General features: G+C 42.7%; 1 protein-coding gene across 3 annotated transcripts in view; it reads right to left on the bottom strand.

The window, feature by feature from the left end:
* The window catches only part of NPAS3 (neuronal PAS domain protein 3), a 671,384-nt gene that overhangs the window by 334,506 nt on the left and 313,614 nt on the right, over window positions 1-23,264 (bottom strand). For all 3 annotated transcript variants that reach the window (XM_039914095.1, XM_039914093.1, XM_039914094.1), the window contains one exon: window positions 533-615. In XM_039914095.1, coding sequence (XP_039770029.1) covers window positions 533-615 — 83 coding nt within the window. The remainder of the gene's footprint in view (window positions 1-532; window positions 616-23,264) is intronic.

The following is a 23,264-nucleotide window of genomic DNA, read 5'->3' as shown; positions in this document are numbered from 1 at the left end:
AGGAAAATGAATAGTCCCCTTTTTGGCAACCCCTTAAGGAAAAAAAACCCACCTTTCTTTCCCCAAGAGGAGGAAAAATGACACAAATTAGGAACACTAGTGCTTAAAAACTACAGCAGAAAAGACAACCTTCAACAAACATGGACAAAAATAATGATATTACCTTCACAAAACAGCACTGATATTAAAAAAGATATGTATACATATAGATATAGATATATATGTGCAGGATCATTGATCTACACAATACACACACAACCATTTGGGTGACAGCTACAGGCAGTACAAGTTCAGTCAGTGATGTAATTCATCTAAATTATTATAGTACCAATACCTACCCACCCTTTCTCTTAAATACTCTCAATTCATAGTTTTCTACAAAGGAAAAAACCCCATGAATTTGTAAGAATCTCTCAAATCCTAGATGAGAAAACAGTATTCAAACAAACTTGAACTCAGAAGTTTTCCCAACTCTGCACACATCTGAATGGCTCTTGATAACACGAGGGCAGATTTCATTTTTTTTTTTTACCTGCAAAATGTGACTTCCCAAATGCGCCTCGAATACTTCAATGGCCAGAGCGCTGGGACTTCTCCTGCGTTGGGCACCTATAACTGAATGAAAAACAATTATGTGGCAGGGAATCCACAACTTCATCCCTACTTCCATCTGCTCACGTCACTGGTTCCCGACTGGTCAATGTCATTTGATAGAAATACCACCTGGAGTTAATTTCATTTCTCCCTCATGGTACCACAATCAGTGCAAAGGCTTAATTTTCCAACAACTCCAGTACCTGAAATTGGTTGAAGCTTTGAAAAAGAACACCCTGAAGCAGTTTTTTTCTTTATCATCCAGGGGTATTTTCCTACAATCAATCTGATTGCACCTCTTCATTGGTCTCTTTCAAAAATAAACAAATTAAAGCAGATCAATACACTGCTTACAAATATATCTCAAATCTCAGAACTATTTCAATGAACACAAAATTAAAGCACATGCTGTCTGCTTCATTTAAATGCAATGACAAGCACAAAAAATTGCTCAAAAGAAACTACAGGTAAAAAAATTCCCATTGCCTAGAAATATTTGCACACAAAAAAATACCGTGCTTTATAACCTGTGATTACTGATCGAGTAACTGCTCTGTATATTCAGATACTCCAATGTACAGTCTTCCTTACTATCTGTTATTGCAGCATATGATGCCAAGCTGAAGAACATAATGTTCGCTGAACACACAAAGCGTAAAAGCTTCTGTAAGTGAGAAACAAAAAATACAGACTTTCCTTACAAGGAGCTTCTGTTAATGACCTTAATGATATGTGATTATTGTTGCTGCTGTTACATATAGACAGCCTCTCTACAAATGCTTCCTACTTCATTACTGGAGAAGCTCATCTATTTGTATTTAACCAACAGTTTACTGGTCCTAAATCAGTGCTTTTCCCATGTCAACCTCATCCATCTCCAGAAAGAAATTCAAGAAAACATTTGGAAAATGTTGAAACCAAGTGGCTACTTTGTGGATTTTTATTCTCAATCCAGAACAAGGTATTTCTCCTTTCTGGTGAGATAGTTTCCTTTGACAGCATTGACCCGGATTGTTTTCTTTCATCTTCCAATGATGGTGTAATCCCATTACTTTAGAACATAAAAGCCTATGACCATGAGCACTGTGTTGTCTATCAGGCCAGTGTCCTTCCAGCCCAGAATTTTGTTTCCACCAATGACAGAAACAATGCATAGGAAATCATGCTATGGTTTCCATCCTTGGCATCCAATCACATAGTTGGGGATGGACCATTTGCCTTCCCTAGATTTTCTAACATACTATTTTACATCTCTCTTTGAGAAGTTTATACTTCTACTGGGGAGACATAGCACTTTTCTATGTCTATATATTTGCTATTTCTAAGGATGGACTCCAATACATAAGTTCAAGAAAAGGCCAAAAGATTGTAAGGAATTGGGATCCTTGTCAGTTGGAAAAGAATATGTGGAGCAAATAGGATCTTGGGAGGGCTTTGAAGGTGGGGAAGGCTCAGGTCTGGAGGATACTGGTGAGGGGGTGGGAAGAAGGGAGTGTCAGGCCCCAGGCACAACTGGAGGAAGGGGTCAGAGGTGGGCAGGATGGGAGAGGAGTACAGTGAAGAGAGAGGCTTGGGATGAGTGAGGAGGCCGAGGACATGAGTAGTGGGTATGGAGATTACATAAGTAATGTGGAGAGTTTTAAGAAATCTTTATTTGATGTAGACGGGGACTGGCAACTGTTGGAGGATTCTGAGGAGGAGGGAAATGAGTGCTGAGCGATATTCCAGAAAGAAGATCCAGGCAGCAATGTGAATTGAAGGGGAGAGAGATTGGATGCAGGGAGACCAGTAAAGAAGCTGAAGCAAGAATCCCTTCTAGACTGTAAGCTCATTTTGGGCAGGGAACCTGTCCAGCAATTCTGTTGTATTATACTCTCCCACTCAACTACTTAGTAGATTATGGACAGTAATTATGTAGATTACTGTAATTAGTAATTATGTAATTAGTAGATTATGTGTCCAGTAATTCTGTTGTATTATACTCTCCCACTCAAGCACTTAGTAGAGTGCTCTGCACACAGTAAGGGCTCAATAAACCCCATTGATTAGCTGACTGATCCAAGGGAAACATACTGAGTGCTTGACCCTTGGGAGGGACTAAATGGGTGGAGTGGGAGGAGCACCTCCAAGTTTTAGCAGTGGATTGGATATGAGAGCAGGATGACAGTGAGGATATGAGGATAACACTGAGGTTGTGGGCTTCAGTCACAGGGGAGATGGCATTGGGGTCAATAATAGAGGAGGGCAAAACTGAGAGGAGGGATAGGTTTAAGGAAGAAAGATGAGAAGTTCGATTTTGGATACGTGGAATTTGAGAGGTTGGAGGGCCATCAGGAGCTCATGTAAGAAAGAGGAGAAGCAGGATTGGATATCAAAGGAGAGGTCAGGGAAAACGGTAGATTTAAGAGACATCTGCATGGAGGTGAGAGTTGAAGCCACATCTGAGTGGATGGGAAGCAGCACGGCATAGTGGATAGAGCACGGGCTTGGGAGTCAGAAGGTCATGGATTCTAATCCTAGCTCTGCCACGTTCTTGCTGTGTGATCTTGGGCAAGTCACTTCACTTCTCTATGCCTCAATTACCTCATCTGTAAAATGAGGGTTGAAACTGTGAGCCCCATGTGGGACAGGGACTGTGTCCAACTGGATTTGCTTGATTCCATCCCAGTGCTTAGCTCAGTGCCTGGCACATAGTAAGCACTTAACCAATACCAGAATTATTATTATTTATTATGAGTGCCCCCAAGAGACTGGGTGTTGAGGGAAAAGCATAAGGGACTAAGCCCAGAGCCTTGCAGGGTCACCCACAGTAAGGAACGGCTGTAGTTATCTCTTCTCCTATGCACATCCTTTATTTTCCAGAATTTTAAAGACCCACAGTTTTTCTAGAAATCAATTATAGAAAATGGAAAAGGGCTACTCAGAGCTCAGAGGATTTCCCAAGATGGCGGAAATGAAGTGAGCGACACTTTCCAATTCTACATGAAGCACTAATTCTATCTCCTTCCATTCTTGAAAAGCAGACATAAAAAGCATCCAAAGAACAATTTTCAATGAGTTTCCTAGATGCATTCAGGTGAGTTGAGCAGAAAATCCCATGCAAATTCTTACTGGATTAATTTCAATTTACCTTCAGGTATCGAGTAAGCAGGTTGGATCTAAGGCTTAGTAGACTTAAACTCTTGACTGTAAGCTCATTATGGTCAGGGAACGTTTCTGCTAATTCTGTTGTATTATACTCTCCCAGATGCTTAGTACAGTGCTCTGCACATAGTAACCACTCAATAAATATTACTGATCAACTGATATAGCTTACTGCATAAATGCCCTACCCTACTCTTTCCAACAGGAGAGTAGTAATAACAATAATAATAATAATTGTGGTTTTTGTTAAGTGCTTACTATGTTTCAGGCACTGTACTAAGCGCTGCAGAGCGGGGGGAATACAGGTAAATTGGGTTGTACACAGTCCCTGTCCCGCATGGGGCTCACAGTCTTCATCCCCGTTTCACAGATGAGGTAACTGAGGCGCACAGAGAAGTCAAGTGACTTGCCCAAGGCCATGCAGCAGATACTAGTCAATGCTTACAGTATTTGAAATGGGCTCTGTAGGTGAAGTACTATTATTATCTACAGAAAGGCAAAAGGTATAAGATCCTCAGGAAAACTTATTTTTTGCATGTCGACTGTCATTGGTGTTGGGCACTCAGGATAAAATAAAGCAGAATCTTTTCGAACTCATCCATTCATGCATGCATGCATGTATATATTTTTTAAAAAATGTAGAGAATTTTTTTTCCTGATTCGTTTTTGATTTCTAACATGCACAGCACTCCCTTCAACATTCCCTTGGTCTGTTTTTGTAATGTGGACTTCTTGCTGAATATTGCTTTCAGTGTCTTCAGCCTTAATTGCACATTATGGTTCTTGGGTGTGAATGAGACAGCATGAATAAAATCTGTGGCCATTGTCAGAAGAGGGGGAGGGGAACAACTTCCTCAAGCCCCATTCTAATGTTTTTCTGAACGTGTTTGCCATCGAGAGATCTCACTATTAATAATAGTTTATCTTTTCTTGGAAACTGGAACACCCTTTCAGTTCCAGAGTTCCATCAAACTCCTGCACTTTTGAAACCAGTGGATTCATTTTAGGAACTGTCAGCTATGCCTTCTCTTGACCACAGCACACATTTGTTTTTTACCCCATCAGATTAAACAGAAACTGAAACATGGGGGTCCCAGTACATGGTAAACTTGAACACTAAGTATCTTAGGGTAGTTTCATGCCACTCATTTCAATGTCATTTTTATGGCACAAGGAACTCCTCGTGATTTATGTGTTTGCACTTATGCAGGTGATGTGGGGCTGTAATGACAGTTCCTAATTTTACAGCCAACATAAATATGTTAAACAGGAACCCATTATGTCTCTGGTAGTAGCCTACTTCTAATTCCAGCATTATTGGTAATTGAATAGATGTTAAATATGTTCTTTCTGACTTGTACTTTTTTATTCTCACCATCATATTTGGCATTTTGAGAAATGAGACAATATTCTGATAATTCAAGAACAATGAAAAGAATGTTTTTCTTCCTCCTTGCCCTAAGTTTCCTCTGTAGCTGACTCCACTGAAGTCTGAAGTAGCAGATTTTTGTGTTGTTCATCAATATTGAAAAAAAATAACATTCTTGTGTTTGAGGCTCCTTCAGATTTCCACATTTGGCAAACCTGACAATCCCTAATGTAATTTGGTAGCCTACAGAAATATCCCCTCATTAGTACTGAAAAGGATATTTTTTTTTTCTTTACCACACCCACTGATATAGTCCCTTGATCCACTTGTTCAATTAAAGACCTATCTTCAAAGGAACTAAATTACCTAAAAAATGACACCAAACACAAGACCAGACCAAATTATTTACATTTTTTTTTTTAAGAGGAAACTGGAAGACTGGGGTAAAAGGTATAGGCTATGGTCATTCATTCATGATTTCAAAGAGATTTCATGGAATGTCTTTAAATCAAAGACACCCAGATACAACTAAGGATCTAACTGAGAACAAACTCCACTATTCATTTTATCCACCGTTTCCTGGAAATAAAATAGAAGGATGAGGTTGTGGAATTTGGTAGAGGAAGAGGGGAGAATCTGAAGCAAATGAAACGTTACGAAGTGTTTTCTATATCTTGCCACCAACCGAAACCCCCAAACCCTCACTATTGGAAAAGCAGCATTTCTATCTTGGAAATGAAAAGAATAGAAAAAGAAGGGTGGATACAATAAGAGAAATGTAAAGAAGATGTGGATAATAGGAACAGAAATGTTAATGATGCCCCTCTGCAAAGCTGGTGAAAATGTTTGATACAAGATCCTTCAGCCGTAGCCTTACACCGACCTGGGGTCTTTGTGAGAAATCTGGTAGTGAGGAAAACAAGTCCTCTTTTGTGAAATTCATTTTCCCCTCCCAAGTCGTATTCCGCATCAATATCCGTGGTCCTCCGAGACTGCATGGGATGGAGGCTCTTGGCGCTGTGGGTGTCTGACCTATTCAGCCAAAAGGTCAGATTGCCACAGAAGCCCATTATAGAAGAAAATCAGGACAGCTCTGTGGATGAAAACTCTGAAAGGTGGAGAAGTCATGAGATCTACTCATCTCATGTCCTGCATTGCCCTTTTCTCTAATCGCCTCTCTCCCTTCTTACCTCCACAGCCCCCAAACTTCTCAGTAAATGCAAGTCTTTGAACCGATGTGGTCGCAGGCACACATGGGAAAAGGAGGGTTAGATCAGAAATGCTTCCTCCACTGGGATTCATTTTTAAAGAGGTAAGATAAAAATTTAATCAAATCAATTTGATTTAGTGGGTTTGGGTAGTAAGGCTGTGGGGCGGGGGGGGGGGGGGAGGGTGGAAAAGAGGGAATTTCCTCCAATCCTTTGAGAAGGAGCACGTCCTAATGGAAAGAGCACAGGTCTGGGAGTCAGGGGTACTTGGGTTCGCATCAGGGTTCCGCCACTTGCCTTCTGCATGACCTTAGTCAAGTCACAACTTCTCTGTGCCTCAGTTCCCTCATCTGCAAAGTGGGGATTCAATACCTGTTCTCCCACCTACTTGCACTGATAGCTCCATTTGGGTCCTGATTATCTTGTATCTATCCCAGAGCTTAGAACAGTGCTCGGCACATAGTAAGTGCTTAACAAATACCACCATTTATTCTCCCCCGATTAGACTGTAAGCCCATCGAGGGGCAGGGATTGTCTCTATCTGTTGCTGAATTGTACATTTCAAGCGCTTAGTACAGTGCTCTGCACATAGCATTCAATAAATACTATTGAATGAATATAAATGTTTAATAAATACAATTATCATTATCATCATTCCTATTATTATCTTGGTGTCACACCAGGGCAAAGAAACCTTAGAGATATTCTTAGCTGACCAGGCTGAGTCTAGGCATTTGTTAGCTGGTAGACTAGTGATAGAGTGGCCACAACGAGCCAGAGAGCACAGCAGATACTCAGATATGCGTGACTTCACACATTACAATGGGCATGCAGAATAACATCAAGATGCCATTTTTGCCATTCTGTGTAAATGCACAGAGTTCATCCAAGCCTAGAATGTGGCCCTGGCTGGATGTCTGACCTCGACTCTAGTCCCACATTGCACCTCCCTAACTGGGGTGCACAGGAAGCCTGGAAATGATTTTGTAGACAGTGCAGAGGGATGTGTGTGCATGTGGGTATGCATGCATGTACGTGTGCATGCACACACACACAGATGGCCACCTTTTTTTTCCTCTGAAGAAACAATATCTGTATTTTTCACATGATATTCTTACAGGTGTACAAATCCAGACTGGACCCCTCTGTTTGGGATTCCAGAACCCCTGACCATTTTCATATTCGAGGACCAACGGGGGCCTTTCAATCTATAATAGGCCAGTGAGACTCTATCATCATCAGTGATGGACATCTGCTCACCAGCTCTTACAGCAACAAAACAGCCAAGCCTCAGCCTCCTTTACCCCAGTGTCCCATATGCAAGTGCGGGAAGGACAGTATGGAATCACTCATTTTAAGACAGTAATAGCAATACTATTTTTTGTTCACATTCAGCCAAATTCATATTGGATCTTCTGCTGATGCTCAGCTCTGCCATCCCTGTGTAAAATCTGACTACTTGGCTACAGATGAACCTAAGTGAACACACAGAGAAAAACCTCTTTTGGTAAGCATGTTTTCTAACTCATGTTGGAAGGGGAATTTCAAGCAAAAATTATACTTTCATAACTCATCAAATTACATCAGCAAATGAAGCTGCCATACTTAAAAAAATCCTCTTCAAAGCAAGGGTATATTTGAAATACTTAACCAAGTGACACTTGTCTAATATATGTGTCTATTGCACATTTCAAGGTTATTTTAGTAAAATGAAAACAACTGAAATGTGGTTTGCATAAGGGATGGACAGTTGCAGTGTGAAAGCTTTGCTACCTTTTGGATACTGGAAATCTGACTGCATTGGCTTTTTTTTTTTTTAAACATAGCTTATCTGCATTCCTCCAAGAAACATGTTCACATGCTTGAACCAGCTAAGGAGCTAAAAGAAGATGAAGAAAAAAGTGCTCTGCGTTGGCTAAAAAGGACTGATTAGTCAAGGAGGTGTTTACCACAAACTTCTCATCTTCTTTCGATTTAAATCTTCTTCATGTGATTTGGGGGAAACTTTTCCTGACAATTCACTACATCAAAAGTGAAAAATCCTACAAATCTGAAATGGCAACCAAGTACTCTCTTAAATCTTGACAGAGTTGCAGTGGATTCAATCAGCCAGACATGACAGGTTTGCTTGAATTTGGAATGATCCAAGCCTGGTTGCAAAGATTTCCTTCTTCCCCTCTCTCACTGTCCTGAATGAGGGTTTCTTATATGGAAAAATTTCTCACCTAAGTAAAGAGATTTCACCTAAGTAAAGAGATTTCTCACCTAAGTAAATTCACCTAAGTAAAGAGATTTCTCCATCTGTAGCTTGGGGGTTGGGGTGGGGGAGGGCAAGGGGAGCAAAGGGCTTTCTCCCACAGTCTGGTAGTTACTATAGGAACTATTGTGCCTCCCTCAATGGGGCTATATGTAGTCTGATTACAATTCTTCCTGGGAGTATCCCTGCTCCTCCCCTTGACAATGAGAGACTTCATGGAGAGGCCTAGGGGTCTGCTTTCCAATGACAGTACCTGAGGGGATGATGAGTCCTTGACAGTCAATACCTCTGCCCTGGCTGAGACCATAAGAAAATGTGGCCCAGACCAAATTCTAGTAAATGAGAGAGGCAAGAGAAAGGAGGAGATAGATGGGGGGAGGAGACAGGAGATCCTGAGGAGAAATTTTCAGGGGAATGCCGAGGGTTGGGGAGAGGAGGACGATTCTTAACGTCAGAGAATGGGTGAGAGATTTTTATTTCCCTCATACTGGGGGCCTTCCTGGCCATAGATATCTATCAATCCATTCTAGGAAAGGGTGACTTATATAAGGAAGCCCAAATGCTTCACTGTTTGAAAGAAGCTACTCTCCCTTCCCCTCTGAAGGCAGCTGGAGAAAAGCTGGACTGTCAGGGTCACCTTCTCTGGCCCTCTCCTGATGAGAAGCTGGACTCATTCATTCATTCATTTCAATCATATTTATTGAGTGCTTACTGTGAGCAGAGCAGAGCTTACAACAATTAGAAGCAGTGTGGCTTGGGAGTCAGAGGACGTGGGCTCTAATTCTACCTCCACCACTTGTCTGCTGTGTGACCTTGGGCAAGTCACTTAACTTCCCTGTACTTCAGTTCCCTCATCTGCAAAATGGGGATTCAATACCTGTTCTCCCTCCTACTTAGACTGTGAGCCCCATGTGGGACTTGTTTATCTTGGATCTACTCCAGTGCTTAGTTAGCCCTTAAATATCACGGTTATTATTATTATTTTTATTATCATTAGCAATCCAGAAAGTTTGTGAAAGGAGCTGGTTGACCCATGGCCCTCTGCATGAACAAGCATGGTAAGACCTGCTCAGAGCCAGGGGGTACAGATGTCTGGCTTCAGCCACCCAGACAGTATGCTTCCAATGGAGGGATGTCTTGTCCTGTCTCCTCCAAATAAGCCTCTGGCTCCTACTCAGACTTTTACTTTGGAGGAGCCTTGCTTTCCACTGGCCCCAGAGTCCCTGTCTGCCACCGCCCAGCCCATCTTCAGGGACTCCCACCAGAAAGCAGAAACCCAGAGCCAGATTCATTTCGGCAAGTGTGTTTGGGCTGGATCCACCTGGGGATGGTGAAGGTCAAAAATCTCTTTCTCCCAGAGGACATGCAGAAGGTTCTGAAAAACCTTAGACTTAAGCAAGGAGACCAGGCAACGTGGGATCCTCATTAGGATAATAATAATAATAGTGGCATTTAAAAAACACTTATGTGCCAAGCCCTGTCCTATGCGCAGGGGTAGATACGAGATAATCAGATCTGACACAACCCTGCTCCATGTGGGGCTCACGTTCCATGGATATCTCCATTTAAAAGATGAGAAAACAGACAGAGAGAAATGAAGTGACCTGCTCAAGGTCACACAGGATCCTACGTCTTCTGATTCCCAAGCCCGTGCTCTTTCCACCAGGCCTTGCTGTTTCTCAGACATTTAAGATTCTGAATATTCAGAATACCAGTCCCGCTGACTTTGTCTTTCCAACCCCATGGCCACCGCCTTTTTCCTTCAGAGGCACACACCTCGTTAGTGTCACAGATTCTGCACCGGTAAGAAGAGGGAGGTATTAGCATCAAGGCCAAACCGCATCCCATGCTGTCAGACTGTGCTTGCTGGTAAAGAGGTCTACATCTGTTGCACGATCTTTTTTTTTTCCCCAATTCGATCCCAGAGGTTCATGTTATGACATTTGTAACATCTGCTACAAATGCTGAGGTAAGTCAGGCACAACCTTATTACCGCTAATCTAACGATCCATCCATCCACAGGGCTTTCATATGCCACTGGTTCGTCAAGGGGGCCCGAAGATGTTGGAACCGTGAGAAACCAAGTGCACATTTCTGGGAGAGATAAGAGAGAAATGTGTCTTTCCAGTGAAGCCTCCAATGAGGGGCCCCTGGATTCACTTTTTGGGGAGCTGTCAGTGGCTTTCTCTGGGTCCACTGAGTGACCAGTCCTGAGGTGGAGCTGGTGGTGGCGCCAGCATGAGTGAAGAGTGCTGATGAATGCTGCCGGATCCCCGCCGAAACCACCCAGGACTTGACTCCCAAATTGAAAATCAAAGCTGCCGGTTCAATCCGGGGGCAATCACGGGTGACCAAGGTAGTCAACGGGAGACATGCACAGTACCTCTTTGGAGCCCTGGCCTCCGCTTCCCAAACCCCAGAATAATTGTGGACTTCTATTTTCGGTGGCTTTGACACAGCCAATTCTCTTAATGTGGGAGGATCTTCCCAAACTTTTGTTAAAAATACTAACAACACCTGTGGCATTTAAGTGCTTACTATGCACCAAGCCCTTTTCTAATACTGGGGTAGATACAAGTTAATTAGGTTGGACACAGTCCGTGTCCCACATGGGGCTCACAGTCTAAGAGGGAGGGAGAGCCTTCACTGAAACTCTATTTTACAGGTGAGGAAACTGAGGCATAGAAGTGACATGACAAGCCCAAGTTTACACAGCAGGCAACGGGCAGAGCCGAGATTTGGAGACCAAATCCCCTGTCCTTTCCATAGGCCTTGCTGCTTCTCTCCCTCACTGAAAAAGCACCATATTCCACAGACTACTACTCAATCAATGGTCTTTATTGAGCTCTTACTGTGTGCAGAGCGCTGAACAAAGCCCTTGGGAGATTGGGTAGATGTGTTCCCTACGGGGGACAAGACCCGCTTGATCCTCAACAGCAATGGGAACCCTGGAGCAGGGGAGCTGCTTCCCAAAAAACCTCCCTTATGGGCAAAGAGGAGCAGCGTTATTGGGAAGAAATGGCTTGATCGCTGTTCCTGTGATCCCACTGGGATCTTTCCCCGCTAATTCCCAGAAAGATCAAAATTGAATTGTAGTTTCCAAGCACTTATTACAGTGCTCTGCACACAGTAAGTGCTCAATAAATAAAATTGAATGAATGAGTGAATCAAAAGGTGCAGGCAGACAGTTCCTATGGTCCTGGGCCCAGAAATTAGAGGCTGTTCCCAAAGGGGAATCCTAGTCCCGAAGACCAAATGGGGTCACCGGCTGCTGGGCCGTTCAGTCTCCATTTGATCGTGTCCAAAGTTCCCTCACTGGCCCAACTTTACCTCGAGCCGCCTTGCTCCCGGCTTGATTCCAGATCTATGCTGTCACCACAAAGCGCTGAGAGCCAGATTGCAATCATGGTCTCAAAACACTGGGAACATTTCACAAATACTTGGGCAGACAGCCAGCCATTCACTGTACGTCAGCAACTGCCCACCGAATTTTCTTTAGAAATATTCATCCCGCCCGACTCCGGCTGTAATTGGTGTTCATTTTGAAAAGCTGAATGCTTCAAACATAACTTGATTAGGTACATGTATGCAGCAGCCATCACTAGCAACCTGAAACAACTCTCATATCCCTATGGCCCTTTCCACTGATTTCACTGTAAACAAAAGCCCACACACTAATTAATGGCCACGAAGATGAAGCTAGGAATCTTACTTGTTAACAGTCTTAACTTGTGCCTCTATAGTGCTTTCCCATCTCTTTCTTGCTCCTGGATGCTTTTAGGGCTGAGATACAGGATGGGGTGATCCAAATGGGAAAGCCAGAACCTTTATGCCCAATGAAATCAAATCGACTATGGTCATTAGAGCTGTAATTACATACACACACACACACAAAATCAGGCATCGGGTCTTAGGGTACTCTCTGCCTCCCCAGGCAAGGATCACATTTGCTACCCGTAAGAGGACTCATGTGCTGCATGATCCAGAGATACTGTATCCTGGGTAACTTGAGGGAAGCAACAAGCGAGCTCGTTTATTCCCAGAATTACCTGGAGGAATTACAAGTCTTCCGTCCTCTTCAGGATGCAGGCAGAGGGGGAGCGAGAGGGAGATAATGAAGGTTTGTAAATGAAGTGGGTACAACTGTGCAATCAATCAACATTTTCAGGAAAGGAATCTGCGTCGGTTGCCAAAACTGAACTGAATAATTGCACCGGTTCTGATGAGAACCGACACTGCCACTAGTCAATTATTCTGACTGGTCTTCCAGCTGCCACACTTCTATCTGCTTGTGGAGGCGCCTCCATAATCGTTCAGCCTGGGAGATCTCAAGTGTGGAAATGTGCGGTGACGGTCAAACTCTTACCTGGTAATTATCAAATACAAAGCTGGTTCTCCTGACCTGGAGCAGCCAATGGGGCAGACTGGAGAGCTCCCCAATAAATGGGTGCTCTCCTAGGATCTCAGCGTAGATTGGATTCAATATCCTGCCTTTCCCAACTCCCCAAGCTTTCCAGCATCCCTCACTTCATTATTAGATACCTTCTTTTTTATGATATTTGTTTAGCACTTTCTATGTGGCAGACACTGTACTAAGTGTGAGGGTAGACAGAGGCTAATCAGGTTGGACACAGTCCCTGTCCCACATGGGGCTCACAGTCTTAGTCCCCATTTTCTAAATGAGGTAACTGAGGCTCAGAGAAATTAAGTGAGTTGTCCAAAGTCCCACAACAGACAAGTGACAGACCCAGGATCATAACCCAGGTCCTTCTGACTTCCAGGCTCATGCTCTATCCCACTAGGATATACCGCTCCTGTGCTTTCAGTGCCTACCCAAGTATCCAGCATGGGATTCTGCACCCAAAGGGCACCCAATGCATCCTGGCAAAAGTGATAACTGCCAGGAGCAATAATAATAACTGTGGTTTTTCTTAAGCATTTTATGTATCTAGCATACGGGAGTCTTCCACACAGATTGAAAATGTCCCATGGAATTTGCTGTACTGTAATAACTGCAACACAATCTGCCTCATCAGTGATGAAAGTAGAGGCTCCTGACATTAGCTCTTGGGTCACAAGTCGGGACTGAAAACCAATTTGTGCTCAGGCCAAAAAGTGTTGGGGTTGGAGAAGCCCCAATCTCCTAATTCTGGGTGTGAGGCCCCAGGGGAGTGGCAGGGGATGCTAGTGGACTGTGGCCACAAACTCATCGGTTTCGCTACCTGGGACAATCCCCACTTGCCTGATACGTGGTTGGAGCGGATTAGGCTCCACATGGACATTTTTCAAGGAATTGATTCTCTTAAAAAATGATGTGTGGCTCAGCACATGCAAATGCAATCACTAGGTCTCTTTTTGGCTTTGTGAGAGAGTGGCAAAACTTGCCTGATGCTAACCTCAGGAGTATGATTGAACTCCTTCCCTAAGACTTGAATCCATATTTGTGTGGGCATCACAGCTAGGCCATGAATGTGTATGCTTAATGACACAAATATATGTAGGCCGCTGGGGAGTGTGTTTCTGTATAAATACATTAATACGCATTCATTCATTCAGGGGTATTTGCTTGAACCCCTAATGTGTGCAGGGCGCCATACTTGGTGCCGGGGAAAATAATAAAATCACCCATAATAATAATAGCTGTTGAGTGCTTCTAAAATGCACACACTGAACTGAGCACTGAGGTAGATACAGGGTAATCATGTTGTACAAAGTTCCTATTCCACATGGGGCTCACAGTCTGAGTAGGAGGGAAGAACAGATTTTGAATCCCCAAGAATGAAAATCGGAGTCAGCCTGTAGCGTTCAATGTGCTCACAACCTAAAAATATGGGGGAGAGGATACTGACAGACACTTAAGCTAAGATTCAAATGATAAAAACAATAAGAATAATGGAAACAATAAGAGTTAGGAACAATTGGGATGAAGAGCAGTTTTCAGGTTCCTCAATGCCCTGGCAGTTGGTCCTGAGTGCAACAGAGACACCTTCCCATCGTTCTAAATATTTTTGTGTTTGGAAGGCCTCCAGAGGGGCATGGAGGAGCTGGTAGCATCTCTCAGGCACTGGGGCACCTCGAGTAGAGACGGAGCAGCCCAGGCCCTCTGAAAGTAAGAGAGCATTGAGTGTCGTCCTTAGATCTTTCAAAGATGTTACATGAACACATCTACGTACTCAGGACATAAACTGTCTCACAAGCCCTCAGCCTTGGTGTCATCCTTGACTTTGGTCTCTCATTTTCTCCAAATAACCAATCTGTCACCAAAGCCTGCTGGTCTCAACTTCATGACATCGCCAAGATCCGCTCTTTGCTCTCTATCCAAACTGCTACCACGTTAGTATAGTCACTCATCCTATCCCAACTGGATTACTGCATCAGCTTCCTTTCTGACCTCCCCTCACTTCAGTCCATACTTCACTCTGCTACCCAGCTTATCTTTCTACAGAAATGTTCTGGGCATGTCACCCCCCCCAAAAAAAAAAATCTCCAGTGGTTGCCTATCAACTTTCGTATCAAACAAAAACTCCTCACTATTGGCTTCAAAGCTCTCCATCACCTTATCCCTTCTTCCCTCCCCTCCCCTCTTCTCCTTCTACATCCCAGCCTGCATATTCTGGTCCTCTGGTACTAACCTTCTCACTGTGCCTCGTTCTCGCCTATCCCACCGTCGACCCAAGGTCCACATCCTACCTCTGGCCTGGAAAGCCCTCCCTCCTCAAATCTGTGGATCACACTTCCCCCCTTCAAAGCCCGGCTGAAGGTTCACCTCTTCCAAGAGGTCTTCCAAGAATAAGCCCCCCTTTTCCTCAGCTCCCTCTCCCCTCTGCGTCATCCTGACTCACTCCCTTTGCTCTACCCCCTCTCCCTGCCCTACAGCACTTGTGTATATATGTACATATCTATAATTCTATTTATTTATATTAAGGCCCGTTGACTTGTTTTGATGTGTATAAATCTATAATTCTATTTATTGATATTGATGCCTGCTTACTTGTTTTGATGTCTGTCTCCCCCCTTCTGGACTGTAAGCCCAGCAAGGGCAGGTATTGTCTCTATTGCTGAATTGTACTTTCCAAACGCTTAGTACAGTGCTCAGCACACAGTGACTGCGCAATAAATACAACTGAATGAATGAATAAGCCACATCCAATGCCCAAACTACACTTAGGGTTAGGGTACATGGCTTGAACACTCTACCCCCAAACTTCAGTCAATACCAACTACTGGGTTACTGCCTTAGCGAGTATACTTCTAGATTAAGGGCCATAAATCTCTACCTCTCCCAAGTGGGTGAAGTTTGCTTTTTAAAAATGCCCTCTGCTTTCTTGGCTTATGTACACCTTGAAATCCAACATAGCCACCCCTGGATTTGGGGATCATAAGGAAGGCGCTGGGCAGAAGCAATGCCCTACAGAATCCCACTTCTAAAAGGCACACGTGGACCACAGTGCAGTTCTCCAAATTCAAAACTCTTCATTGGGCTTCCTAATACCTTCCATTTCCACCGGGCTTTAACCTCAGTTCTAATCACAGGATCTAGTCAGGATCCCATCCCATCTGGATCTTTGTGTCAGAATTCCTGTTTTGACAGCTATCTCTGGGCAGAATAATCCTTTTAATCAGCTTCCATGACAAAGACTTTCCAGTCATGTCATAGGATACTTGGTGGATTTTTTTGGGGGGGGGGGGTTGCGGTTTAGAGTTGGGGTGTGTCTTCTGTCTGTGCTTGTTTCCCTACATATAAAAATTGTTTTGGCTGGCAGATCAAGCCTGTCGATTTGAACATTGAAGGTTTTGTCTACCCAAAGCCAAATTAAAATGGTATTAAGACACCCAAATATACTCAACTTGTTCTTGTTTCTGGAAAAGCAAGGAGTTAAAAAGAAGAATTTCTTAATTCTGTGAATCTTGACCAAGATCACCAAGGAAGAAGCCAGGTTTTGGAATGATTCAGTGGGAAAAATTCCTGTTTCTCTTGAGCTGTAGTCTCACCTACAGTTAGTTTGATTTTCTAGGTGGCAGGAGAGAATGGTGACTGTACTGGAGATAAAATACATGATCAAACTCTGATCGAGATGTCTAAGAAGTGGCTAAGACATATGTAGTTAAATTCCTTCTCTGCACTCTACTTGTTCAAAATCCATCCCTTTGCTGTACTCAGCTGAACTCAAATATAATGAATACTTGTTGTATTTAAGTGCTTACTATGTCTGAAGAACTATAGTAAGCACAGGGGTAGATTCATTTCAATCAGATCAAATACAATCCCTCTCCTACATGGGGCTCACAGTCAGTGCAGAGAGAGAAAAGGTATTTAATCCCCATTTTACAGATAAGGAAATGAGGCACAGAGAAATTAAATGACTAGCCTAAGGTCACACAGCAAGCAAGAATCAGGACAAAGAACCCAGGTCTCCCAACTCCCAGTCTTGTGTTCTTGCCACTAGACTTTGCTGCTTCTCTACACTCCTCCTCTGCTGTCCTAGTACACAGGGCCAGACCACCAAGCTGCTAGAACACTCAAATACTCTGACTGATTCACCACTTTTATTGCTGCTCTGTTATTCATCCTCAAATGTAAATATTTCATTCAGATTATCTAAACCCTTCTAGTATGCTCATGAGCTTAAGAGTTAGCTTTTCATTTCCCTCTTCTAAAAAGCCCATCTTCAAAAGCTAAAAGGCCAAGGCCCCCTCCTCTTGAGGGGGTCTTAGAAGACCCCCTGACATGTCACTTTATAATTATTATAACACTTGTTAAATGCTTATTATGTGTCAAGCATTGTACTAAATTCGCGGTAGATACAAAATAATCAGGGCAGACACAGACATGAGGTTCACAGTCTAAGTGGAAGGGAGTGCAATTTAATTCCCATATTAGATATGAGGAAACTGAGGCTGAGAAGTGAAGTGACTTGCCCAAGATCACACAGCAGACAAATGGCAGAGCCAGGATTAAAATCCAGGCCCATGCTTTTTCCATTAGGCCCTGCCGCTTCCCAGAAAGAGATGTCAGCATGGACATCCTAAGAGAAAAATTTACAAACCAGTGGGTTTTGTTTCCTTGTAGGTCAGCCCTTAGTTTATCAATCATGTCCTTTTCTGACTATATATATGCTCCTAGGAGTCAGGGACTTTGTTTACCTTGTTTTGTTCAGTGCCCAGCTCAGTGCACTACACAAATATGTCCATAGTCAATGTTTTTGACAATGGGAGCGAAGAAAGGAATCTGCTAAGATAAGGAAACACGGGCCCAATTAAGCTTCCAAATTTATGCATGAAAATATAACATTTTCACTTCTGAAATATTTGAACAAGTAAAACCCTGCAAAAGGACCAATTGAGATAGGTTGTGGAGCTTTGTTTACCATGATCCATCCAGCAACCTATAATTTGGTTAATAAAGCTATAATTTGTTGTTGGGGAAACTCTTTGCACATTAAAGTTTTTAAGGTGCAGTCCTCAGAGCTGTCTTTGCCCCTATATAGAAACTTTCTGAATGATAATCTCTCACTAATTGGGTAGAAGAGCAAAAGTATATACACTTCAGATTCAAGCTCAACCACTGTCATGGGATCCAAGGAGCCTTGGGATATTGATTCCATATAGCTCATCTCTCCCAAACAGTATTGATATGAAGGTTATTTTCCATGCTTAGGGTGGCCTAGTCTAAAGAGCATGGGATTGGAAGTCAGGAGCCCTCAGTTATAATCCTGGTTCTGCTACTTGTCGCCTTTGTAATCTTGGGTGAGCCACTTACCTTTTCTGTGTCTCAAGTTTCCTCATCTGTCAGATGGGGATTAAAGACCTGTTCTTCCTCTTCTTTTAACTGAGAGCCCTATGTGGGCCAGAGATTATGTCTAATCTCTTTATATTTTACCTACTCCATTGTTGGACACATAATAAATACTTAGAAAATGCCCCTGTAATTAGTAGAAGTAGTTGAACCAATATAAGAAAAAGCTATCCCTACATTCCCCAGAGCCTTCTGCCCACTCTCCTCAAGCAACACGATTGGTTTGTCATGTTTACTGTCAGCCCCATCTGGACAACAGGTGCAGTACTGAATGGTTGCTGTGTATCTGATTATTGACTGGTGAATATTTCCAACAGGCAAAATAGACTGCTGACTGACCTTCAGTCACACCCTGCAATCTCTCCAGTTAACATGAGTTGGAGAGCAAAATAGAAGAAATCTACATTAGAATTTAAGGGGGCAAAATGCCCACTTTTTGTCTGGAGGCTTTGAAAAAAGCCTCAAAATATATCTAACATCAGTCGAACAGTGAACTTGGCAAGCTTGTTTAGAGTCTATTAAAGCCACCCCAAAAAATACCGTTCATGAATTTCAAGCTTGGAAGGCTCTAATTACTCTATGCTCAAACTTTAACTACAAAACTTGGATAAATTGCCGCACTAAAACCCTGGAAGATCCTACACCTGATTGGTGCCAAAGCCTCTAAAGTTCAGCGATGCTGATCCCACAGAGGGTTTCCCACTGATTCCCAAGGGAATAGAGCTTGGACCTAGTTCTAATGAGTAGAGAAGGATTACTTGGATGTTTTGGTAAAGCTAGGCGGTAAATTAGTCAATCTGGAATTTTATTAGCCGAAAAAGCAATACGGCTGTGCTCCAGACCAGTTACACTGAGGGAATTAAAGTAGTTTAGCGGCCTACTTAGCCTAGATACCAGAAAGCGGTACTCAGCACAGGCTGTTAGAGCTAACATTAAGCTAATTGGGTAATCGTTACATCAGTTCTTCTAATGCTTTTGGCCTAAGAGGGGTGACCCCTCCTTGAACCAATTTTTGTGTTAGGAACGTGAATCCAAAATTCATTCCCATTTCACAGATGCGTGGTCTGAGATGGTGGAGTATGGACAAACCTGGACATGCAAAAACCACGCTATCAACCATATGCATGCAAACACTAAGTCATCAAACATCGGCATGCAGAAACCAAGTTATCAAACATCGACATTCAAAAAAACACATTATCAAACATCCACATGCAAAAGCTATGTTATCAAACATCTGCATGCAAAAGTCATGTTATCATCCAAACAGCTGCTGCAGAAACCATGTTGCCCACCAAACATCTGCTGAAACACCAGGTTCTCAACCTATAAAAACCATGTGATCACAATAACCTGCTGAGTTCTTCACAGAAAATCAAAACTTTTAGGATAACAATGACTTAGAGGAGGATGAATGTTGGGAAGTAGAACTAATTTCAGATTTTCAAGCCATTCAGATTCATCTGAAGAGACTCAGGGTCTCCCTCTCCCCTACCCCCTCCTCCTCACACCATCTCCTTGGCTATTTATCTAGTTACAAACTTTTATAGATGTGAAATATTTTAAGAAGTCCTTTGGAAATGGCCTGAGGTAATTTCAAACTTAACAGACCCTGTCCCACCAGGGCTCATTACAGTGAATTTTATAACAAAGTACCCTCTACTTAATTTTCAGAGCTTAGCCAAGCGTACTAGAAATGCAGCTGCATTAAGTGCAATTAATGGTATAATAAAAGCAGTGGAGAGCTGTTTAACACTCAAGAAACCAGCAGTAAACAGTGGCTAACATGTTCTCTAACAGTCAGTGATGTGTCAAAGGGACTGAAGGGTGAGATTTCCTTTACCAGGGGAAAACAACTCTCTCTTCCTTGAGAACACACTCCTGTCCTTCACCAATTCCACCCAGATATGGCGTAAAAGGAGATAAAATGATTCCCTCCAGTTATGCCACTAGCATTCCCACAGCCTTTGAGCAGGAGTCCAAAACGATAAACTCATATTCCCATCAGTGAGGAAAATAGACAAATTCAATTTCACAAAAAATGAGTCTAATAGCAAGTGACTCAGATAATGCATCCAATGATCTGGTTTCATAACTAACGAAGTTTACTGTCAAATGAAAGAAACAGGAAAGGAGCACCCCCTTCTGCACTTTATCTATGGAGGAAGAACGTTCATTTTTAAAACAACAAAGTAGTTAGCAAGTCTGAAAAGACTAGAATTATCTGGAGGTATTACTTTCCCACTCAATATTTTGAATATAGAAAGCAAATACAAAGGCAAAAAGGCTAAGTCAGGCTATGTTATAGCTTTGCACATATGCAAACCAGCTTCCACTACAAGGCACCATCCAATTAGGGAGAGACTTTCAAAAGAGTGGTCTTTCCTACATAGGGTTCCCTTTTTTTGCCCCTGAAGTAACTCTGTAGTATCAGAGGCTTTCCATCTATAGTACTATACCTGTAACTATAGCTGTAAACTCCAGGTTATCAAAAAAATGTTGATCGAATAATTGTTTCAGTGGGATATGAAGGTTTAGGTGTGTGTGGGTGGGGGTGGTAGCAGTATATGACTTGAAAATAATTGCTTCTACCACCCTGAGTGATATTCAAAAAGGTATTTGAAATCAACTCTTTTATTTCCTTTCTCAGACACTTTCTTGACTGGACATTCACTCCTCAGTGGTCATTACCACATTCCAGAGAAACAATTTGCAACTGTTAAACTGCTAAAAATCAGTAAACAGTGAATTTTAAATTGTTGCAATTGTTTTCTTTTGTGATTCTAATGAACTAATAGCATCTTTATTACAGGATCCAGGCATTTTGCTTGAATGCTGGGTGACAGCCACACCACAGAAACCAATTATTTTAATGGTATTTGTTAAATTCTATATGCTAGGCCCTGAACTAAACACTGGGGTAAATACAAGATAATCAGATTGGCCTCAGTCCCTGTCCGACATAGGGCTCACAGTCTTAATCCCCATTTTACAGATGAGGTAACTGAGGCACAGAGAAGTGAAGTTTTCCCTGCACCAAAATGAATATTGAAATTTACCTGGAAATATCATACAGCTTTTGGGAGTCAGAGTTCATGGGTTCGAATTCCAGCTTTGCCACTTGCCAGCTCTGTGACTGCGGGCAAGTCACTTAACTTCTCTGTGCCTCAGTTCCCTCATCTGTAAAATGGGGATCAACTGTGAGTCTCACATGGGACAACCTGATTACCCTGTATCTACCCCAGGGCTTAGAACAGTGCTCTGCACATAGTAAGCACTTAACAAATACCAACATTATTATTTTCCCACACTTATTTTTCACCCACTTCTGTCATCACCATCATAAACTCAGATACTCAGCATGATAATGACAATGGGTTAGAGGTAGGGGGAAACAGGAAGCCAGGCATGAGCCCAATCTCACTGGTGGCAGGTGGACCGAGTGTTCAAGATCATGACCCCCATAACACATAAATGCCACCCACCATCCCGGCAGCAAAGTCCTGTTGGAAAGGAGGGTAGGTGAAACACAGAGTTCTGGAACTTTAGGAAATATTTAGACTGTTGAGAGTATTTCTGTGACTTTCTTCCTCATAGATTTTAAACTCCTTTTGAACTTCTTATATCTTTGAATTTTCACAAGTTCCTAGGTACAGTGTAATGCACAAAGTAGATGCTCAGCAAGTAACAGTAATCATGATGATGGAGTAGAACTACAGATGAGCCTGAGACTGCTAACTTCGGGAAAGCATATTTTTAGGATCCTTCTCCTAAGCAGCATGGCTCAGTGGAAAGAGCCCGGGCTTGGGAATCAGAGGTCATGGGTTTGAATGCCGGCTCTGCCACTTGTCAGCTGTGTGACTGTGGGCAAGTCACTTTACTTCTCTGTGCCTCAGTTACCTCATCTGTAAAATGGGGATTAAGACTGTGAGCCTCATGTGGGACAATTTGATTACCCTGTATCTACCCCAGTGCTTAGAACAGTGCTCTGCACATAGTAAGCGCTTAACAAATACCAACATTATTATTCTGAGATCTGAGGACTGAGAAATTTCCACTAGAAATGGATTGCAGAGATAGTGTTTTGCAAAACGCCACTCACACTCTCTTGTCCCTGCCAGCCATATTCCTGCTGAGGCATGGAGTGCAATGAGCAAGTAGCCAGCAAGGGTGCAGTACATGGGAAAACTCTGCAAAGGATTCTTACATGCTGGATCCATTTGCAGTCCAAATGACCAGAACAAAGTGTCAATGTTGTGCTGTAGCACAACAGTCCAGGGACCAACTGTGTTGGAAGCTGCTGAGGTCTTTTCTGCCCACATTAGCCAGTCATTTTTCAGACTTTCTGCTGGGCCTGTTCACTTGGCACAATGCCTAGAGGGTTCTTCAGTCAGATACCTTCAATACCAAAGGCCTAACCCCAGCAGTAAATCCCCTACTTGCAGAATTAGGAGGAGAACCCAGATCCCATGATCTTCCCATTGGACCAACATGAGGATAAAATGTTAGTAATAAATGTCAGTCAAACAACTGATATATTGGGAACTAAATTTCCTGAAATATGAATGCAAAGTCTGGGAACTGAAAATCCTAAATGCATTTAGGATTAACCTGAGATGGAAACACTCCCAAACCCAATGTTAAAGCAGAATTGTCTCCCGAAAGTTGACAGAGTATCAAGTCTAAACTGCTTTCTCAATCGTTGGAGAGGTCCCTCCCCATTGAGGGCTCTTGTTGGTATGAGGAAATCACATTTTCTTCTCCCTTAGTGACGCAGCTAGATCTAGTGTGAACTGTGCAACTGTCAGTCTGACTGCCTCGCCAAGTAGCAAACTGTACTTCAAAAAAATAAAAGGTAAATATAAAAAATTGTTGACTCAGAATGCCTTTTAGCTT

Source organism: Ornithorhynchus anatinus, chromosome 14, assembly GCF_004115215.2.
Source record: "Ornithorhynchus anatinus isolate Pmale09 chromosome 14, mOrnAna1.pri.v4, whole genome shotgun sequence".
Classification (NCBI taxonomy): Eukaryota; Metazoa; Chordata; class Mammalia; order Monotremata; family Ornithorhynchidae; genus Ornithorhynchus; species Ornithorhynchus anatinus.
Note: the sequence above shows the minus strand (reverse complement) of the source record. Positions and strands in the feature narration are given on the sequence as shown.